This window comes from Glandiceps talaboti, chromosome 10 (assembly GCF_964340395.1).
Source record: "Glandiceps talaboti chromosome 10, keGlaTala1.1, whole genome shotgun sequence".
Lineage (NCBI taxonomy): Eukaryota > Metazoa > Hemichordata > Enteropneusta > Spengelidae > Glandiceps > Glandiceps talaboti.
The window spans coordinates 6,240,793-6,257,835 of NC_135558.1; the positions used below are offsets into that span (position 1 = coordinate 6,240,793).

The 17,043-nt window shown below is 33.6% G+C and overlaps 1 protein-coding gene across 1 annotated transcript in view; it reads left to right on the plus strand.

Moving 5' to 3' along the window:
• The first annotated feature begins 771 nt into the window (after positions 1–771).
• Positions 772–17,043, plus strand: part of LOC144441013 (rap guanine nucleotide exchange factor 1-like) — a 58,681-nt gene continuing 42,409 nt past the window's right edge. The window contains exon 1 of the mRNA XM_078130520.1: positions 772–959. Coding sequence (XP_077986646.1) covers positions 941–959 — 19 coding nt within the window. The 5' untranslated portion in view covers positions 772–940. The remainder of the gene's footprint in view (positions 960–17,043) is intronic.

The window sequence follows — 17,043 nt, forward strand, 5'->3', positions numbered from 1 at the left end:
TGTGTGTGTGTGTGTGTGTGTGTGTGTGTATGTATGTATGTATGTATGTATGTATGTATGTATGTATGTAAACTTTATAAGTTATGAGTATTTATTTTTTTTAGCACAACTGAACAAAGGTTCAGAGGTTCAAAGGCTGTAGGCATGGTGCTGAAGCTGTGTGTTTGTATTTTGTAATTGTATATATATATATACATGCATGCATGCACGCGCGCGCACACACACACACACACACACACACACACACATACATACATACATACATACATACATACATACATACATACATACATACATACATACATACATACATACATACATACATACATACACATGTACATTGTGTATGTATAGTGTGTGTGTATGTGTGTAAGTCTATGGGATGGGGGGGGGGGGCATGCGGAAAAATCAAGAACTTGCAGGGGGCATCAATTTTCCCCAAGCTTCTGGGGGGGGGGCGATGAAAAAAATACACAAGGAACTTGAAAAGGGAAATCCTCCGGTGTCCCCCTGGAAGTAAAATCTGGACACTCCCTATATTTACGAAAGAAAAATATTGGTATATTTGGTTTAGTCCGTTTAATAATGGATTGATGTATACAAATAAATGAATATACATAACTGTTTTATTACAAGGTAGGCAGTTGCCAAGTAACGTTTATCACTATCAGAAAGTTTTAGTTAAAAAGTTACCATATCTCGTTTGCGGTTCAGTAACTTCGAGAGTTCAGCGAGACTTTAATCTCCGCCTCGTTTTCATCTAGAGGTAATTTGAGGAAATCCCTTCGTACAATATGGCGTCCCGCATTGGTAAACTTTTCTGAGCTGCGAAGCTACTAAAAATATACACGACGTGAGTTACATTGAAAGCGCATACGTACGTCAGCGATGACGACTGCTGTATTGTATTAAACAGTAGAAATACTGTTCCTCGTCCAAGATGTCGAGCAAGGGCGGAGGTAAGCAATATTTTCTTCTATCGCCGTGCCCTTCCCGAGTCAAACTCGTATCTCGAATACTTTGTGACAGATTTGACAGTTCTCCATGTACGCCAGGGGTGTAAGTTGTTTTTGGACTTCAGTGTAAGCATGTCTCGCTGTCTAACAGATCGCTTGGTCGTGCCTTGCCGTGGTTCGATGGATCGTATCGAAGCAGAGCTGGGCATGTTTTTATTTACTTCGCAAACATATCACAAGCGGTTTTGCTTCCGCGTCGAAAAGTGGAGCCGTGTTGTCTGTGTTGTAATCCAAGGATGTGAACTTTTTGTCCGAAGTTTCAAAGAAATTGGGCAAATTTAATTAGAGAGAACCTGTGAACAAGTATTTGCATACGGAGAACGCAATGATAACATGTTTGTGTGTATTGGCATTGTCTAATTTGTCTGTATACGTTGTTTCTGGTACGAGTTCCTGCCTTCCCTTGTCCAACAATTCATGATTGTTTCGAACGTGCATAAACGCCAAGCATATTTCCGATCCGTGAAAGGAAGTGGTTTCCACCTCCAAAGTTTATTGTCTGGAACAAGCTCTAGCCATTTTCAAGGGAGATTAGATTCTGCAAAAGGAGGTTTTGTTGTTTAATTGTAGAACAATATAACCATCATGTACTGTTCTTAAAACAGTTTGTGGACACACCTGATATAGAGTAGTAATGTAAGCTTGTATGCCAGTGTATCAGGTGACAGCCAAGTAAACAACAACCTATGTCCCGCAGAGGGTAAGATAAGGTTAAGGCTATTTGATTCACATTCTTTCATTGACCGCAACTCACTAACTAGTCAAGTTTTTTCTAAATCTGGTCAACTTTTGAAGTCTATCTGCAAAAGCAATAGAAGAGAGTTAATGGAAAGTTGAACTGAGTAGTGTAGAACATGGATATTTATTTTTAAAATTGATGTCCTTCGCTGTGAGTAAAAAAGTTGAAATCATGAAGCAATTCAGATTTATTTCACGTACAGTTCTTGGTATGTCGCTGTATACTACTAGTATATTATAATTGCTTGTTAAGATATTTATATGTTCAAAACTGTCATCTTTAAAATTTACTGAGGAAAATAATCATTATATATGAATATCCTTTGAAAATATGGAGAAAAAAATGTGAAAAAAAGTGTTTCACAGATAAAACCCAAAAGCTAAATAATTCATGACTACTGTTATGTAATATTATCCAACAAGATAACATAATGGATGCATGGTAAACCATTCAGAATTTACTATCAAGCCATTAATTGTATTCTATTATATGGATCATCGTAATGTATCTAGTAACATTAACAATTCAACTCATTTAATTGTATCCTCAAAAGTATAGTTGATAACTGTTTGTGAATAACAAAAATTGTAGAAATTTTATAACATAAGATGCCCATAAAATCAAAATGATATCAGTTGGTACTATACTAAGATTGATTTACAGATAAATATTGAAACTGAAACCATTTACAACATTCAATATCTTCGGTAGACAGAATTTTAAAAACTCTGATGGAATAAATATTATGTTTACTGTATGGAAGACTATTCAAAATTATTAGAATTGATCAATATCACATTTACAGTAAATTAATCCATGGAAGTATAACGTGGGTTATACTTCCATGATTAATCTATGTAGAATATTCAAAATTGTTGGAATGGAATAAACATTATATTCACTGTATGGAAAACTATTCAAAATTGTTGCAATTGATCAATGTCACATTTACCCTATCGAAGAATATTCAAAATTGTTAGAATAGACGCATATCATATTTAATCAGGAAGAATATTTAAAATAGGAAATTGATATATTTTAATGTTATGATTATTTAGACGTAGGTATTTTTCATAGTGAAGTTTATTTAGAAAATGAAAGGTCAAAGGTTATTGAATGATATTAACTCTATATGATAGAAATATTTAATTCTTGGTGACACATTCAGATTTTTGTAAATTCAATATTGAAGCCACAGTAGCTAACTGATTTTTTTCTTCATAATTTTGGTTCTTTTTTTTTCAAGTCATTGCACTTGATAAAGTGTACAATATCACCCACATGTTCATGTTGTGATGAAATCTTATCAGTATCCCCTACATTTATAATTTGTTGATGTTCAAACAATTCAATATTTGGACTGTTTATTCACACTTTATACATTAAAGCTATATGTAAGACAAAGGATTTAACCATTTCTCGTAAAAGTAAAGGTTTGACGTGTTCATCAAAACATTATGGCATTGCTATTTACTTTTTCATACATTTGATGATACTATTAAATCATGCAGTGAGATTAAATGACCATTTTATCTTAGAGCAACGGAGAAGTGATGTTCTCACAATGACTTTGGAAAAATAATGACACAGCTGTAAGAAATTTAACTAGCAAGGATTGTATTGTGTTTACTGAGTTCTATTATTATCATGAAATCATAGGACAGAACCTATTAATTACTCTAAAAAGAGTAGACCTAAGGGGAATTTTGGAAGTAGACAGAAATGTATTACTGCAGGTTGTACTATCATTCAGCTGAACAGCCAAGATGTAAATGTGGGTGTAATTTGGACAGCTGTGGGTCATAAAATATTCATAGTCTTGTTTAAGATTAGATTTAGAATGATGCCCTACTTCAACATCTGCATAGGAAATATTATTTTCAGGATGTTTCAGTCATTTTCTGCCAATACTCCAAACATCGCATTGATCTTAAATTCTTTCTGTGTATAATTTTATTTCAAAGAGTTTGGCAATTTAGATCAAATATCTTACAATCAGGGAGATGTTTCTCTTCTATCTTGTACAAAGTACAAAAACAAACATTTTCAACCACTTTTTGTTATTGTGCATAGTTTTGCAATGTATAAATACAGCTAATAGTATTTATTTCCCTGTCTGTCAGGAATGGTGTCAATATTATTTTTGATGAATACTGGTAGTAATACTAACGAATACATACAACTGCTTTAAATTTTATCCCAGCAGCTAAATCCTGGCAGGATATTTGAAGTAAAACAGTCAGGGGAATCTACCTTTATACAAGTGTGTCTACCTTACAAGTGTGTTACAGATACATGTACTTTCTTGAAACTGAATATATGTAATGTATCAGTGATTACTTTACATTGCTGTGCATGCATACTCAGGGTATTTACTCTGCAATGCAATACTGAAAACAGTAAATATTGTAAAATTGTATCCACAAAATTATGTGAACACAGAGTAATATTGAACAAAATTCGCTATGGATAAACCATGGAGGTATTAGTCCTCAGTACCTCCATGGATAAACCTTTGCAATTAATAACAGAACTCTATGATGTGTGGGTGTGGGTACTTGTGTTTGCACATCTCACTCACACTTGTAGTGTTTTCTACTGCATTTTCACTTGTTCACTCAATAAGTGTACCTGAAGAGAACATCGCAAGCATGCATGTGGATGTCTTGAGTACACCACAACGACATTCATGTCACAGGTTCAGTTATACTGTAAATTAGCAAATCAAGGCAATTAATATGTAAATCATAGTAGAACTTTGAACGATTTACTACAATGATTAGACACAAAGGTATACTGTACATGCATGAACTTAATCAGATTGTTCACTGTGTTACTTTATTCATTTGATATGTATTATTCAAAGTTGAAGGATACTAGTACATTTATAGATGGATTTACTAGTGCCTGACATGGTTTATTTTACACAAGCTCCAGATCACATTACAAATTAGTCTGTTAAGATACATACATTCCTACCACGCTATCAGTCAGCACCACTCAGGATTTAGGAAGCCTGATAGGGCTGAACAACACAACGACATATCTTACAATCTAATTTCAAAGTTCCAATCACAGAGAATCAGAAGTGAATATATAGTCAAATATTTTTTTTTTCTGCAAATACGTGTAATAAATTTTCGAAACAGATGTAAAGATTACTAAGATGTCTGTTGTATTTTTAAATGATTGAATACTCAACGACAAATCTTTTAATCAACCTAGATTTTAGAATGCAGTAATCCCACATCAGAGTTAAATCCAATTGAGATTCTCCTTGACATTGATAGTATTGGAGATAATCTCGTGTGTGATTCATGGACCTTTGATGTGGGTTTTTATATTAATATTTACTTTATATGTATGAATTGAAATGGTATATAGGTATGTGAATATTACAGAATATCCAACATAATTGTGTACTACATATTACATGTACATCATGTATGTAGGCTCTATATAAGTATTGGCTTATATTTAGCATTGATGCATTCCGTACACGTACACAATTGTACGTAGATACACTTATCACCTTCTGTGTAATATTTCCATTCATTTTCTGATGGTAGGATTATATGCTCTGATAGTATGATGTACGATGTACAGCCCGTGCCACTTTTGTAGACAGGGTAGCTGCATGTACATGTATGTATTTACACATTTTATAAAACTGCTGTGATAGAGTTCCCAACCATAAAGGCATATTAGTTCAAACTTTACCTTGTGCTGTATTTGGGGGAACCTAGAGTTAGTACCATGTGATAATGTTTTACTGCAGAACACATTTATGGTTATTCTATCAAATTTCTTGCAATTTCTATCATTTATAAAGAGAAATCATCCTAATTATTAGTGTGAACACATTGCCAGGAACAAACACTGCTTGAAAAGTTCGCTATGTATGGTTCACTTCCTGGACAAGGTCATAGAAAGGTCAAGAGGAGACAGAGAGATATGTAAACATTGAGAAGTTGATAATTATACTATATTTGTATGTAATTGCATAGTTTAGGTTTTGACTGAAATTAGTCCGGTGAATGTGTACCTCTAGAACCTAGTACTCTTTCTGCCAAGGGATATTGTTTGTAAACAAGTAAGTACTACAATAGCTCATTGTAGTCCACCCCTGACGATGCTGATGAAATGTCTTGTCGGCCAAAATTTGTGATTTGCTTTCAAGAAATTTGTTGAATCTATGAGTAGATGTAGTATGGCAAATGAGGATTATACTTTGCCATTTATTAAAGTGATAATGGAGTTTTGTGACACAATGCTTTATAAGTATTAAGATTCTACAAATTAACTTTAATTGCTAACTTGCGAAAAATGTGTGTAAGTGACCAACTGTACAATTACAAACTTTCATTTTCACTGTAAGTATATACTGATGTGAACAAATCATTTAGAATTTATTGTAAATCCAGTAGTGTGTTTTGAAATGTGAAATAGGAGACCTGTTAGGTACATAACTGTAACTAGATGTAAGGGATTTGAAAGGAGATCTTGTAGAGTAAAGACCGATTAAAATAGTGAAACTTTCACTAGGTGCACATGTTTACTAGTAAGTCTAAGTGAGTGACTTCAGTACCAGGTTAAAGGTGCACTAGCTGCAAACTGGAATTTTTTTTAAAACTTTGTCGCAGATATAATGACTTCGTATTATTGTACACCCTGAATCACCTTTGAGTAAATGTATTTGTAAATTTTAAGCTGTACACATAGTATATATCATTAGCATAGTCTAGTCCCAATACAGTATCATTATGATTTACACCTCCGCTCACATTTAGAGACCAGGTTGGCGTCCAGACTACCATTATCAATACATGGACTGATGAACAGAAATGAATATTAAATTAGGATCAATATTATTTACTGAATGATTGATTTCCTTGTGTTGTACACCATGTCTGGATACCTTCCAAGTCTGGCTAGGAAATAGCTGTCGTAAACACAATACAGTGTAAAGTCCGTGTATCACCTGTAAATAGAAATCTTGACCAAAAAGTACACATTCATATTTGCTTGTCAGTACAGTCAATATAAACAATGTGTTGTTACATTATTGAGAAGTTTTATTTTCAAAGTGAGAGATAATATTTTTGTAAAATTTGTACTCACAGATTTAGGAAATTGAGAGTTGAGGCAAAAAAGTATTTATTAGTATTTTATTATAGATTTTTTTAAAAGCAAAGAATACTATGTTCCTACAGTGTATGTCTCCCCCTCTTCCCCTTTCTCACCCCCCTCCCCATCTCATCATTCCTTTTCCAACCCTACTTCATGACAACTTTTGATGTCAACATATCGATGGCATTACAGGTATATTAATAATCTCTGCCAGTTCCTGTTACATCAGATCTGAGACATGTACCTTGGCCAAGGTGTAAATTATAAACTGTACTTCCCAAATTTGGTGACAACAAATCAATTGATGTCAACCTCATTAGTATCACCTGTAAATATACTTGTACTGGACATGATGATGTCATTGCGTTCAGAGTACACACGCAGTTTCACTTTGTGAATGATGTTCATTGGATTGAATTCATGTCCAATGAAGCATACACAACCCACAGATGTGTAGATATGTAATACTGTATGTTAAAGTTATGCCATGTACCTGCTACATACAATATTTTATTTTTCAATTATGTTTTTGAAATTTTCAACTCTGAAATAATGATTCATCGGTGAGTACTTTTTTTATTGCACAGTACCCAAAGTCGGAAATTATTGACTAATTTGTTGGTGGTTCACTGCTGCTCAGAAGAATGAAACAAAACATGGGACACAAACAGTAATAGATTCGATAATTAAAAATAGTATTGTCTATTGTCATACATGTATGTAGAGAGCTATTAACTATCTTTGGAATTTTAAAGAAAATCATTTAAGCAAAACAATGGCATTTGTTTAAATGGCTTTTTTGTTTCAGGAAATGTTATTTTAGTAAACAGTTTATTTTGCATAATAAGGGAAAGAAAATGAATTTGAAAATGTGAAGGAGCCTGCCTGAGTAAAGGTTGTGGTGAGTCCACACTTCGAACTATTCTACACGTATGGTAGTCAACAACATACCAGATGTCAAAGCAATTATTATACAAGAAATGGAAATCAAAGATTATAATATGCAACATTTATCAAAATGCAAAGGATGTTTTTAGTTGGCCTGTCACAGCCTGTGGCCTTGTTGTGTTATATATTAGACAGCTTCAATGAAACTAGAAGTCAGTGTTGTCAACTGATAGGCAAAGAAGAGTTTCATGATATGAAAAAAAACAATGTTGATGATTGAAGAGGCATATTAGACCCCCTAAGTTGCTGATAAAAGTCAAAACAATTTGTACATAAGAAAAAAGTAACCCACTTTCTTTAACAACTCTGCAGGAATAGAAATTATGAATTGTGTGAACAAAGATCAGAGTTGTACAGTTTATAATTTGAATTGTCAAATATCTTTTGAATTGATTTATTGCCATTTCTATTCGTCAAAGGTGATGCTAGAGGGAAGTATTATATTTAAAATTGACAATAATTGTACTAGATGTACAGGTAAAATATGTTATATTATACACAAGCAAAGTTGTTGTCTCTGAACTGAAAATATGCAAATTGTATACCCTGTTGTCAAGACAACCCATGTGTATGTCACTGGTCAAGTTACGAGTCAAAATGTTTCAAATAGTCTTTATTTTTCCAAATTTTTCATAAATTATACATGTTGTTTGATTACATTATTTTCCAACAACTCATAGTCACAAAGCCCCTTAGGTCACTCATATTTCCTTTACTGAACAAAGAAATATTGGGGAACTATATCTAATCATACCTTGCACAAACCAAGTAATGGGTATTCAAACAGAAAATATGAAATTTGTAACTAGGTCATCGTACATCACAGCAGCGTGCCTCTTCATCATTGGTACTGTGGTGTTAGAAGTGTGAATCAAAACTTAACCTGTATAACATTTCCAATTATTTCTGAAATTAGGCTTGTATGGGTGAAATTTTATTATTCTCCAATTTTTGTTCCTCATTCAGCTGAAAGTCCTCATAATAGAAAGATTTTGTCACAACTTATCTGTGACTTGTTGTGACAAGGCCACTTAGTCAGTCGTATTTTCTTCAGCTGAATAAAAAAAAATATAGGGCACCTTTATCTCATTCTTTATTAGCTACAAATGTCTAGTTGATTGTGAAATTTACATACAAATTGGTTTGTAGATTTAATTTCAAATTTTACCAAACATTGATGATAAGAGAAAGTGTTTTATTAATGAGCCAACAATAAAAGAATAACTGAATTGATGGGTCAGTAAAAAATGATTAAATTCACAGAGATTTAATTTCACTTCCTTTATTCCTAGATTCAAATCTTACTTTATATCAGTAATGGAGTGAAACTTTTATAATTTCTAAATTCAGAAGGTGTGATTTGTACATATTTGCAGTGACGAAATCAGTTAGAATGAACAAGTGAATAATGTATATTATTATACAACAGAGTGGACTGTACGTATATGGTAATAGTATCTATGGTTTTGGATTTTTCATCTAGCCGCTATCACAAAAGAAAACTGGCTGTCTCGTATACATCAAATGTATCAGTTCTCTTGTCTTCATTACAATGTGCTTTTGGGCTGATTAACAATGACATTTGTCTGTATAGCACATACTGACATATTCTGATTCATATTGTATACCGCTTTGTACAGTCTGTCGGTGTTACCATGGTAACTATTGGACTTTGTTTTCTAGAAATTTTGCATAAAACTCGTTACTCTATAATCATCTGAGGAGAGGTGGTAAATTAAAGAACTTGATTACAAAAAACTTAAAATCTATGAACATCAGGCAGACTTAGGACACATATTAAAATAAACAAATTATGAAAATTAATATGAGCATGATAATACTTTGCATATACAATGTATGGATTAGCTTTAAAATTTAAGTGCGAGTTATCTGGCAAAGTAACAGTGTATGGAAAAAGTCGGTCCAGAACAAAAGAATAATCCTGTCTATTCTCATCACTCCAGTCTCCATGGATATTAAGATACAACTAATGAGGGAACCTGGGATTGAAATCTAGGCCTTTTAAGATGCACAATGTACCTTCAATAATAATCTGAATAATAAGGTATACATGTGAAGGTATAGATTCGTGTAGACACTATTGATTTCTGTGCCCTCTCTTGCATTTTTAATAGTAATAATAGTATATCATTATATGGATAAAAACTTTTATAATCTGTGGTAATTTTTTTATTTTACAGTTGAAAAACAATATTTCATGATAAAACAGGATTACAGAAGTTTTATTGTTTTCTTAAAAAATGTATAAAACTGACAATTTCAGAGTGATACAGCAAAGTGACAGTCTATAACTATAACCCACATTGTGTGTTCTCAATTTCGAATGAGTAAATTACACACCAGTATGACAGGATAGCTTTACATTGTATTGTTTTCACTGAGCCCAATGTGTAAGATAATCTCTTTTCACAAATATCCACTATAGACGTGAATCATTCTTCCTTTTACTACTCTCTGTCTTTGAGTTGGTATTGTTCGTTTCATTTCATTCATCTCTATAAATGTCAGGACAGCGGTGAGTCATCCACTCAGGTCAAAGGTCAATCAGTTGGGGGAACAACCATGAATGGATAAAATTTGGAGAATTCAGCCTTGAAGGGTAGTCATTCATTTACATGTACATGGGATTGTGGTGTACTCTGATGTCATCTTTCGTGTTCATTGCTCTTTATACATTTTATACCAGTCATGACGACTTGTTTTCGGTCTAATCTGTATTAATCTTTCAAAACAGGTATTCTCAGTCTTTTCAAAACATAGTAATTCTAGGTTATTAGTGGGTGATAGAACCCTGGTATTACAGGCAGAAGTCTGGAGAATGTATATTTCTGCCCACATTTTGGTTATTATACAGTGAAGTATTCTAGCTGTAAATCTGGTAAAATTACATTTTTGCCCATAAATGTCATAAATCTGTGTAACTTAAAAATAGATCACCCTTTTCAAGGCTGTGAAATTCTGGTAAATTTTACCAACTTACAAACAAAACACTGGGTATAAAGAGAACCCAGGTTTTGGTGGCAGAGAGAAATTGTTAAGTTTACCATGTTACCCATAAATTTAACAAAAAAATTATAAAAATGGACCACCTTCCTTCAAATGTCTGTGGAATTCTATACAATTTTACCTACTTGATGGTGATACACACAGAGAGCAAAAAAAATGAAATGTATGCATGGTATACAGTATAGACATTACAGTGTGGTATCAAAAAAAAAAGATCAATGTCGTCAACCATTTCCAAGTTTGTTTATTTGTAGACAGGACTAAAATAGTTAACAAGATAACAAAATATGTAATTAGTAAAGATGATAGGGTTTTGATTGATGTGTCTGCCTGCTTCCCTTCCAAAAAAAAACATGTATGTTGCAGCGTATGAGGTGGGATAGGGGCAGATTCATATACATAGACAACAAACGTAGTAATCGTAGTAATCGTGACTTGTAAGTGATGTGGGAGGAATGGGCTAGGTTGATTTTGTAAAGATACAAAAAGAGACACAATACACCTCTGCTGTGTCTGTCTGCTTCCCCCACCCCCACCCCACCACCAAAAAAAACAACAAAAAATACAACAACAACAAACGTATGTTGTAACATATGAGGTGGGTTAGGGGAAGATTCATATACATAGATACCAAATGTAGTAATCGTGACTTGTAAGTGTTGTGGGAGGAATGGGCTAGGTTGATTTTGTAAAAATACAACAAAAAGATGACACAATACACCTCTGCTGTGTGTAGGAGCACTGCACCTGCGATGAGAATCAGTTTCTGGTCTATTAGGTTTCAAGAGAGTATGTACATTTGTATGACTATACAGCTGATACACCTTGAAGGTATACTTGTGTGTGGGTGTATGCATGGAAGTGGTTCACAGACCACTGATTTCTCTATCCATGCTGTGAAACTTTGGAGTCTTGTCACATATATCATTTATATGTAAAGATTTTAGAGAAGATCTGATGAGAGTCGGTTTTAGCATGGAAGTATCAGTGTGTGTGGGTGATACTGTCATGGTTTTAGCATAGACAGTGGCACTGTCTATGGTTTTAGCAAAGTGGCACTGTCTATGGTTTTAGCAAAGTGGCACTGTCTATGGTTTTAGCAAAATGGCACTGTCTATGGTTTTAGATATTATCTAAACAGTGGCGCCTTGGCAGATACATGTTAATATACCTATTAAGGAGGTAGTTCACACCTCTATGAAGGTGTTAATTAGTAACAGTTTGCTGAAAAAGTAGACACTTGACACCATTCATTCATAAACCTTAGATCCATTGCTTCCAGCCTTTAAAAGACCTGTACTGGATTAGGTAGAAAAAGTTGGTCCAGAACATAGAAATATTCCTATTTAACACACAGATAAGATAACAAATGTGCCAAAACCTGGGATTCAAACCCTGGGGTTTATAGGAATAGCAAGGATGTATTAGGGAGAATACATGCATGGGAATAGTGTGTCTCTTTGTCCAAAGTCAGAGATTTCAATATTTCAGTGATTGAGTACATATGAGGTAAATAAATAAAGATTTCAGCATTATCGTCAACATTTGTGGGAGGTATATTGAACAGAGATATCTTTCAGGGAATTATGTGTACTCATAGACCCATCATGTAGGGTCTGTGATGGAATACTGGTAGTTCATTTGCATGACAATGAGTGTCCTGACCATGAAAGAACAATGAACTAAGTAAAAAGAAAACAAAGGGAATTTTGAAGAGAATTGATCCTTCTTTAAGGTTATTATAAATTTAGAAATGATTTGCTCAGTGAACTTCATCGTTATAAATCTGATATGTAGATAAAACAAAACTTACATATGTTCCACATCGTATTATTTTACACATCTATCATGCTTTTACCTAATAGAAATTTACAAAATTAATGTTATGAAAAATCTCTTTTGTCTGTGTCTGCTGTAAAAATGACACTTAATCACACAGTTTACGTCACCATTCTAGAAATATTGTGTATTTACAAGGACGAGGTTTTATGATTCTGTTTTAATAGTGTCCATAATTTGGACTTTTTTGTTGCAAGTTGGATCATTGGCACATAATACTGAAAAGTACCTGCTGTCGGTACTTACAAAGGGAGTATAGAAAATAAAACTGTATGATTTAGATTGTGTGCTCTACTAGTTTCATCTGATAAAACATACAGTGTATGTCCCCAACCCCAGTACTGCTTAATTATAAATTACATACATAATGTGTGTGACAAAATGTTTTAAATTGTAATTGTTTATTTACATACCTATGTAGTTTATTGTATGTATGATCTAGACCACTCAACATTTCACTTGCACTGTAATTTATATTATGCAAGTTTTAAATAAAATATTTTTACCCAGTGATCAAAGACAGGTGTTTTGTCACAGATCGAAAAGATACCCACACGTAGTCTTGTGCGTCACCACAAATGTAGGAACATAGATAAATATACGGTATAGAGAAATGGTGTGAAAACTTGGATTGAATAGAATAGAAGTCCTACTGCTAGTAAATCACTGGATCTCGTATAAAAAGATCTTAGATGTATTCGTTGGAAAAGTTCAGTAATAAGGCTTATTTCTGCCTTTAGTATACTTGTATTGATTACTGTTATCAACATATATGATTTTGGGTGATCAAATAACACCTTGATTAAATTTGAAATTTTGTTAAGAAACTCCACTGCACTTGACCTATGTTCAACTATTCTGGGGTGATTTCCTACAAGGTTTGATGAGAAAACCTCTGGTAAAGACATCATGAATACCCTGATCTCTTTGTTTTGATATTCCTCATATTATGAAATCCCCCCCAAATGGCCAATCATATGTCATATGCAGTAGGGTTTCATTATCAGATTTCAAAGTTGTGTATAGTTACCTATGTGCTATTTTATCACCCGAGATCAAGTTGCTAGCAATAATCAGTGCAAGTATATGGTCATTACGACAGAAATAAGTCTGATGTGACTTTTCCTATAAGTTATGAGGCTTTGGTTGTAATAAACTTATTGAAATTGAAATTGAAATAATAACATCCGAAAACTCAGTGTGAAATTTGTCATTCCTGCTGACACTTCCATATTATCAGTTAGGTTCGTTTTCCAATGTTTCCTTTTTTGCTGAGCATACATCCTGACTGCATTTAGCAGGAAATCTGTACTGTATTATACAACCATACATGTACAAACATGTAAATATAGTGACAGTTTCACTATTAAGGGCCAAATTAAAAAAATTATGTGTTTCCAATAACCGAAGCGACCCTTAAACATTAGTTTAATATTTACAACAAAAAGATAAGAAATTCTGTCTTCTTGACCTTCATGCACGTCTGTTTTCTTTGTGATGTCTGTACATATTTCATGAAACTATCACAGAAGGGGTATTGTGACCGACATTTTGTTCATTTTTTTGGGTCAAAGCAATATTTTTCAAAAATAAAAACAATTTGAAAGATAAAATAAAATAAAATCCCGACCTACGTACCCTATTTTCTGAGGCTATGTTATCGGAAACACGTAATTTTTCACCTAATGGATAAAGCAGAGAGCCACAGTAAGTTAATAGGTATAGTGGATCCTATAAATAACGCATAGAAAAATAGCTTTGCTGTATCAAGCGGTGCAAGTGTAAAGTTATTTTCAGCTGCAACAGATACAACTTACAACTATTGTGGTGTAGCATGATACTGGAAAATAAACTTTAACTGTCATGACTTATCATCTAACATGAACTAAGACAAATGGAGAGTGTCATCCACTAAGATAGATTTCATAAATACGATAACATTTGATACGGGATGTGGGGCCCAGGGCATACCAAATATAGTCAGCCTAGAAACATATTAAAGTCAACACAAAGTTTGAAGACCTATTAGATACTGTGTCCTTCAGTGGTACAGCTATCTCGCAAATAGAGGATTACTCAGAAATTTGTGCCATAGTACTCGTGGGAGTGATTTAGCATTGTGAGTATTTGTGGTGTGGGGGTGGTGTAAAAGTGTTCAGATCTCACTTGGACATTGTAGAGACAACACAAGGTAGGATTGCGTCTAGTGATTTTATCTCAGTGATAGTGTTAGACCTAATTTTATTGTTTTTAATCATGATTTTGACATCTGTTGATTATTGTGGTTAGTTCTGTATAGGATAGTCAGAAGTGAATATAGATTTGGGGCGAAAAAAGAAGAAGATTGTTTTGAAGTGATACCAATCAAACTTGTATGCAGATTTATGTTAGGAGCTAATTTTTGTTTACCGATACGTAGTCACAATTCAAACCATACTAATCTGATTGTTGACACTCTTAAAATGAGTGGTTTACCGTGTCCCAATACTAGAATTTGTAAAAAGAAAGAAGCTGCCTTCAACAAATGTAAAGAAAATGAGATAGAGCGATAAACGTTGAGTAAAAGTTTCACCAACACAATGTGATAAACAGACTGACCTCAATTTACGTCTGTTGAGTTTTATAAATAGTGACTATTTAAATAAGTATCTTGTTTTTTGATATTTTTGGAATCAGTTTATTTTTATTCACCGTATCATAGTTCACTCTGATACATAGAATCAGTTGACATTACTGATGAGCCAATATGTTTGTTTAATATACTCAACCGAAAAATATTTGATTATGAATGATTTAAAGATATTAATGAAATTTGAAGATGTTGTTATGAAATTTTATTAGCATGTAGTGTTGTTTGATGTGATGTTTTGAAAACAACCTGTGATTGTCAGTTATATATCTGTAGACCATTTCCTGTGTATTAAAAATAGAATTGTAGGAATTTCTAGTAAGTGTTATCGTCCTCCAGCTACAGTTTCAGATTTTTGACATGCTTTTACAGCCAAGTGTACAACACACAAGTAGGGGATATTCACCTCTATACTGATTATCTAGAGTAAACCTGCCAAGTACTCTAGCTGTTTGTTCATGGAGCAATGGCGTTAACACTGGTCCATGGTCATGGTTGTCATGCATCTATGAATCTACTTGGTTGTGCAGGTATGTAGTTAATATAATAAGGGGGTTTACACCACACACTTTAAGTTGTCTTTGCATCAGCTTTGATCTTAACCTTTGGGCTTAACTCCTAAAATAAGGCATGAGTGTTTTAAGTGTTGTAGAGTCAAGCTAGTGCGAGAAAGTGGTTTAAGTCGAGACTCTCTGTGCAAGAAGGTCGTTAAGTCGGGACTAGTTTTAAGCCAGCTTATATTTATGAATGTAAATGCATTTAGACAGATTCTGATCCCAAGTGACATGTCAATTCTGTGAAGATCTTTACAAGCGGCGTTTTCAGCAATCACCCATCCATAAACTGTGTCTATATTTTAAGTCCAGTCTGAGATGAGTAGCACAGTTGAAATTAATTTGAACACAGCCCCCAAAAAACAGCTGTTGGACTAGATTTAGACTATGGTGCCTGCATTGTGAATTTAGTAATATAGACCTCAACCTTGGCCTAAATGTGCGTTGAAATACCATCTGACATGTGATCCTAATACTGTAGTTTAAATGCAGGAAGGGATCAACTTTGCTGTTTGTACTTAAAACTGCTGTATCCACACTTCTTTTTAAGTAACTCAAAGCTTGAACAAAACAGGTGTAAATCACCCAGACGTCTCTTTGTCAACGAACAATGAAGGAAAAGACTTGCTAACATTTTGGGTTTGGTTTGAAATGAAATAGGTCAGTTTATAGTTCCTGAAATTGCAAAGATGCTATAGTTTACATTATACCCATAACAATATTGTACCGTACTGGAATATGCTGGCTATAGCTTTAGTGTATACTGACCTCCCCTATCCAATACTAATACTACAAAGATTTGACGTTGATCTTTTAAAGTGATTACAGTAATCTGGTTAGAAAGATTAGTGGTAATAACATTAATACTGTAGTTATAAAACAACAAATTTGCTAATTACACTAAAATACACTTACATATCTAACTAGTTGTCAAAGAGGTCACTATGTGCCAGCAAATTGACCCAAGTTTTAATAAGTCTTAACAAATGTTATACTGAGTACAGAGCTTATACTTCTTCATACGTAATCTTGTCAAAGGGCAGGTACAGTGAGTGTTTATATATGAACTTGATAAAATCTAGCTGCATTACGATTTTGCTGTATTCATGAAATCATTTGGATTTTTTTCAATTTAAGTCTTGTTGAATGTCCAGGTACTCG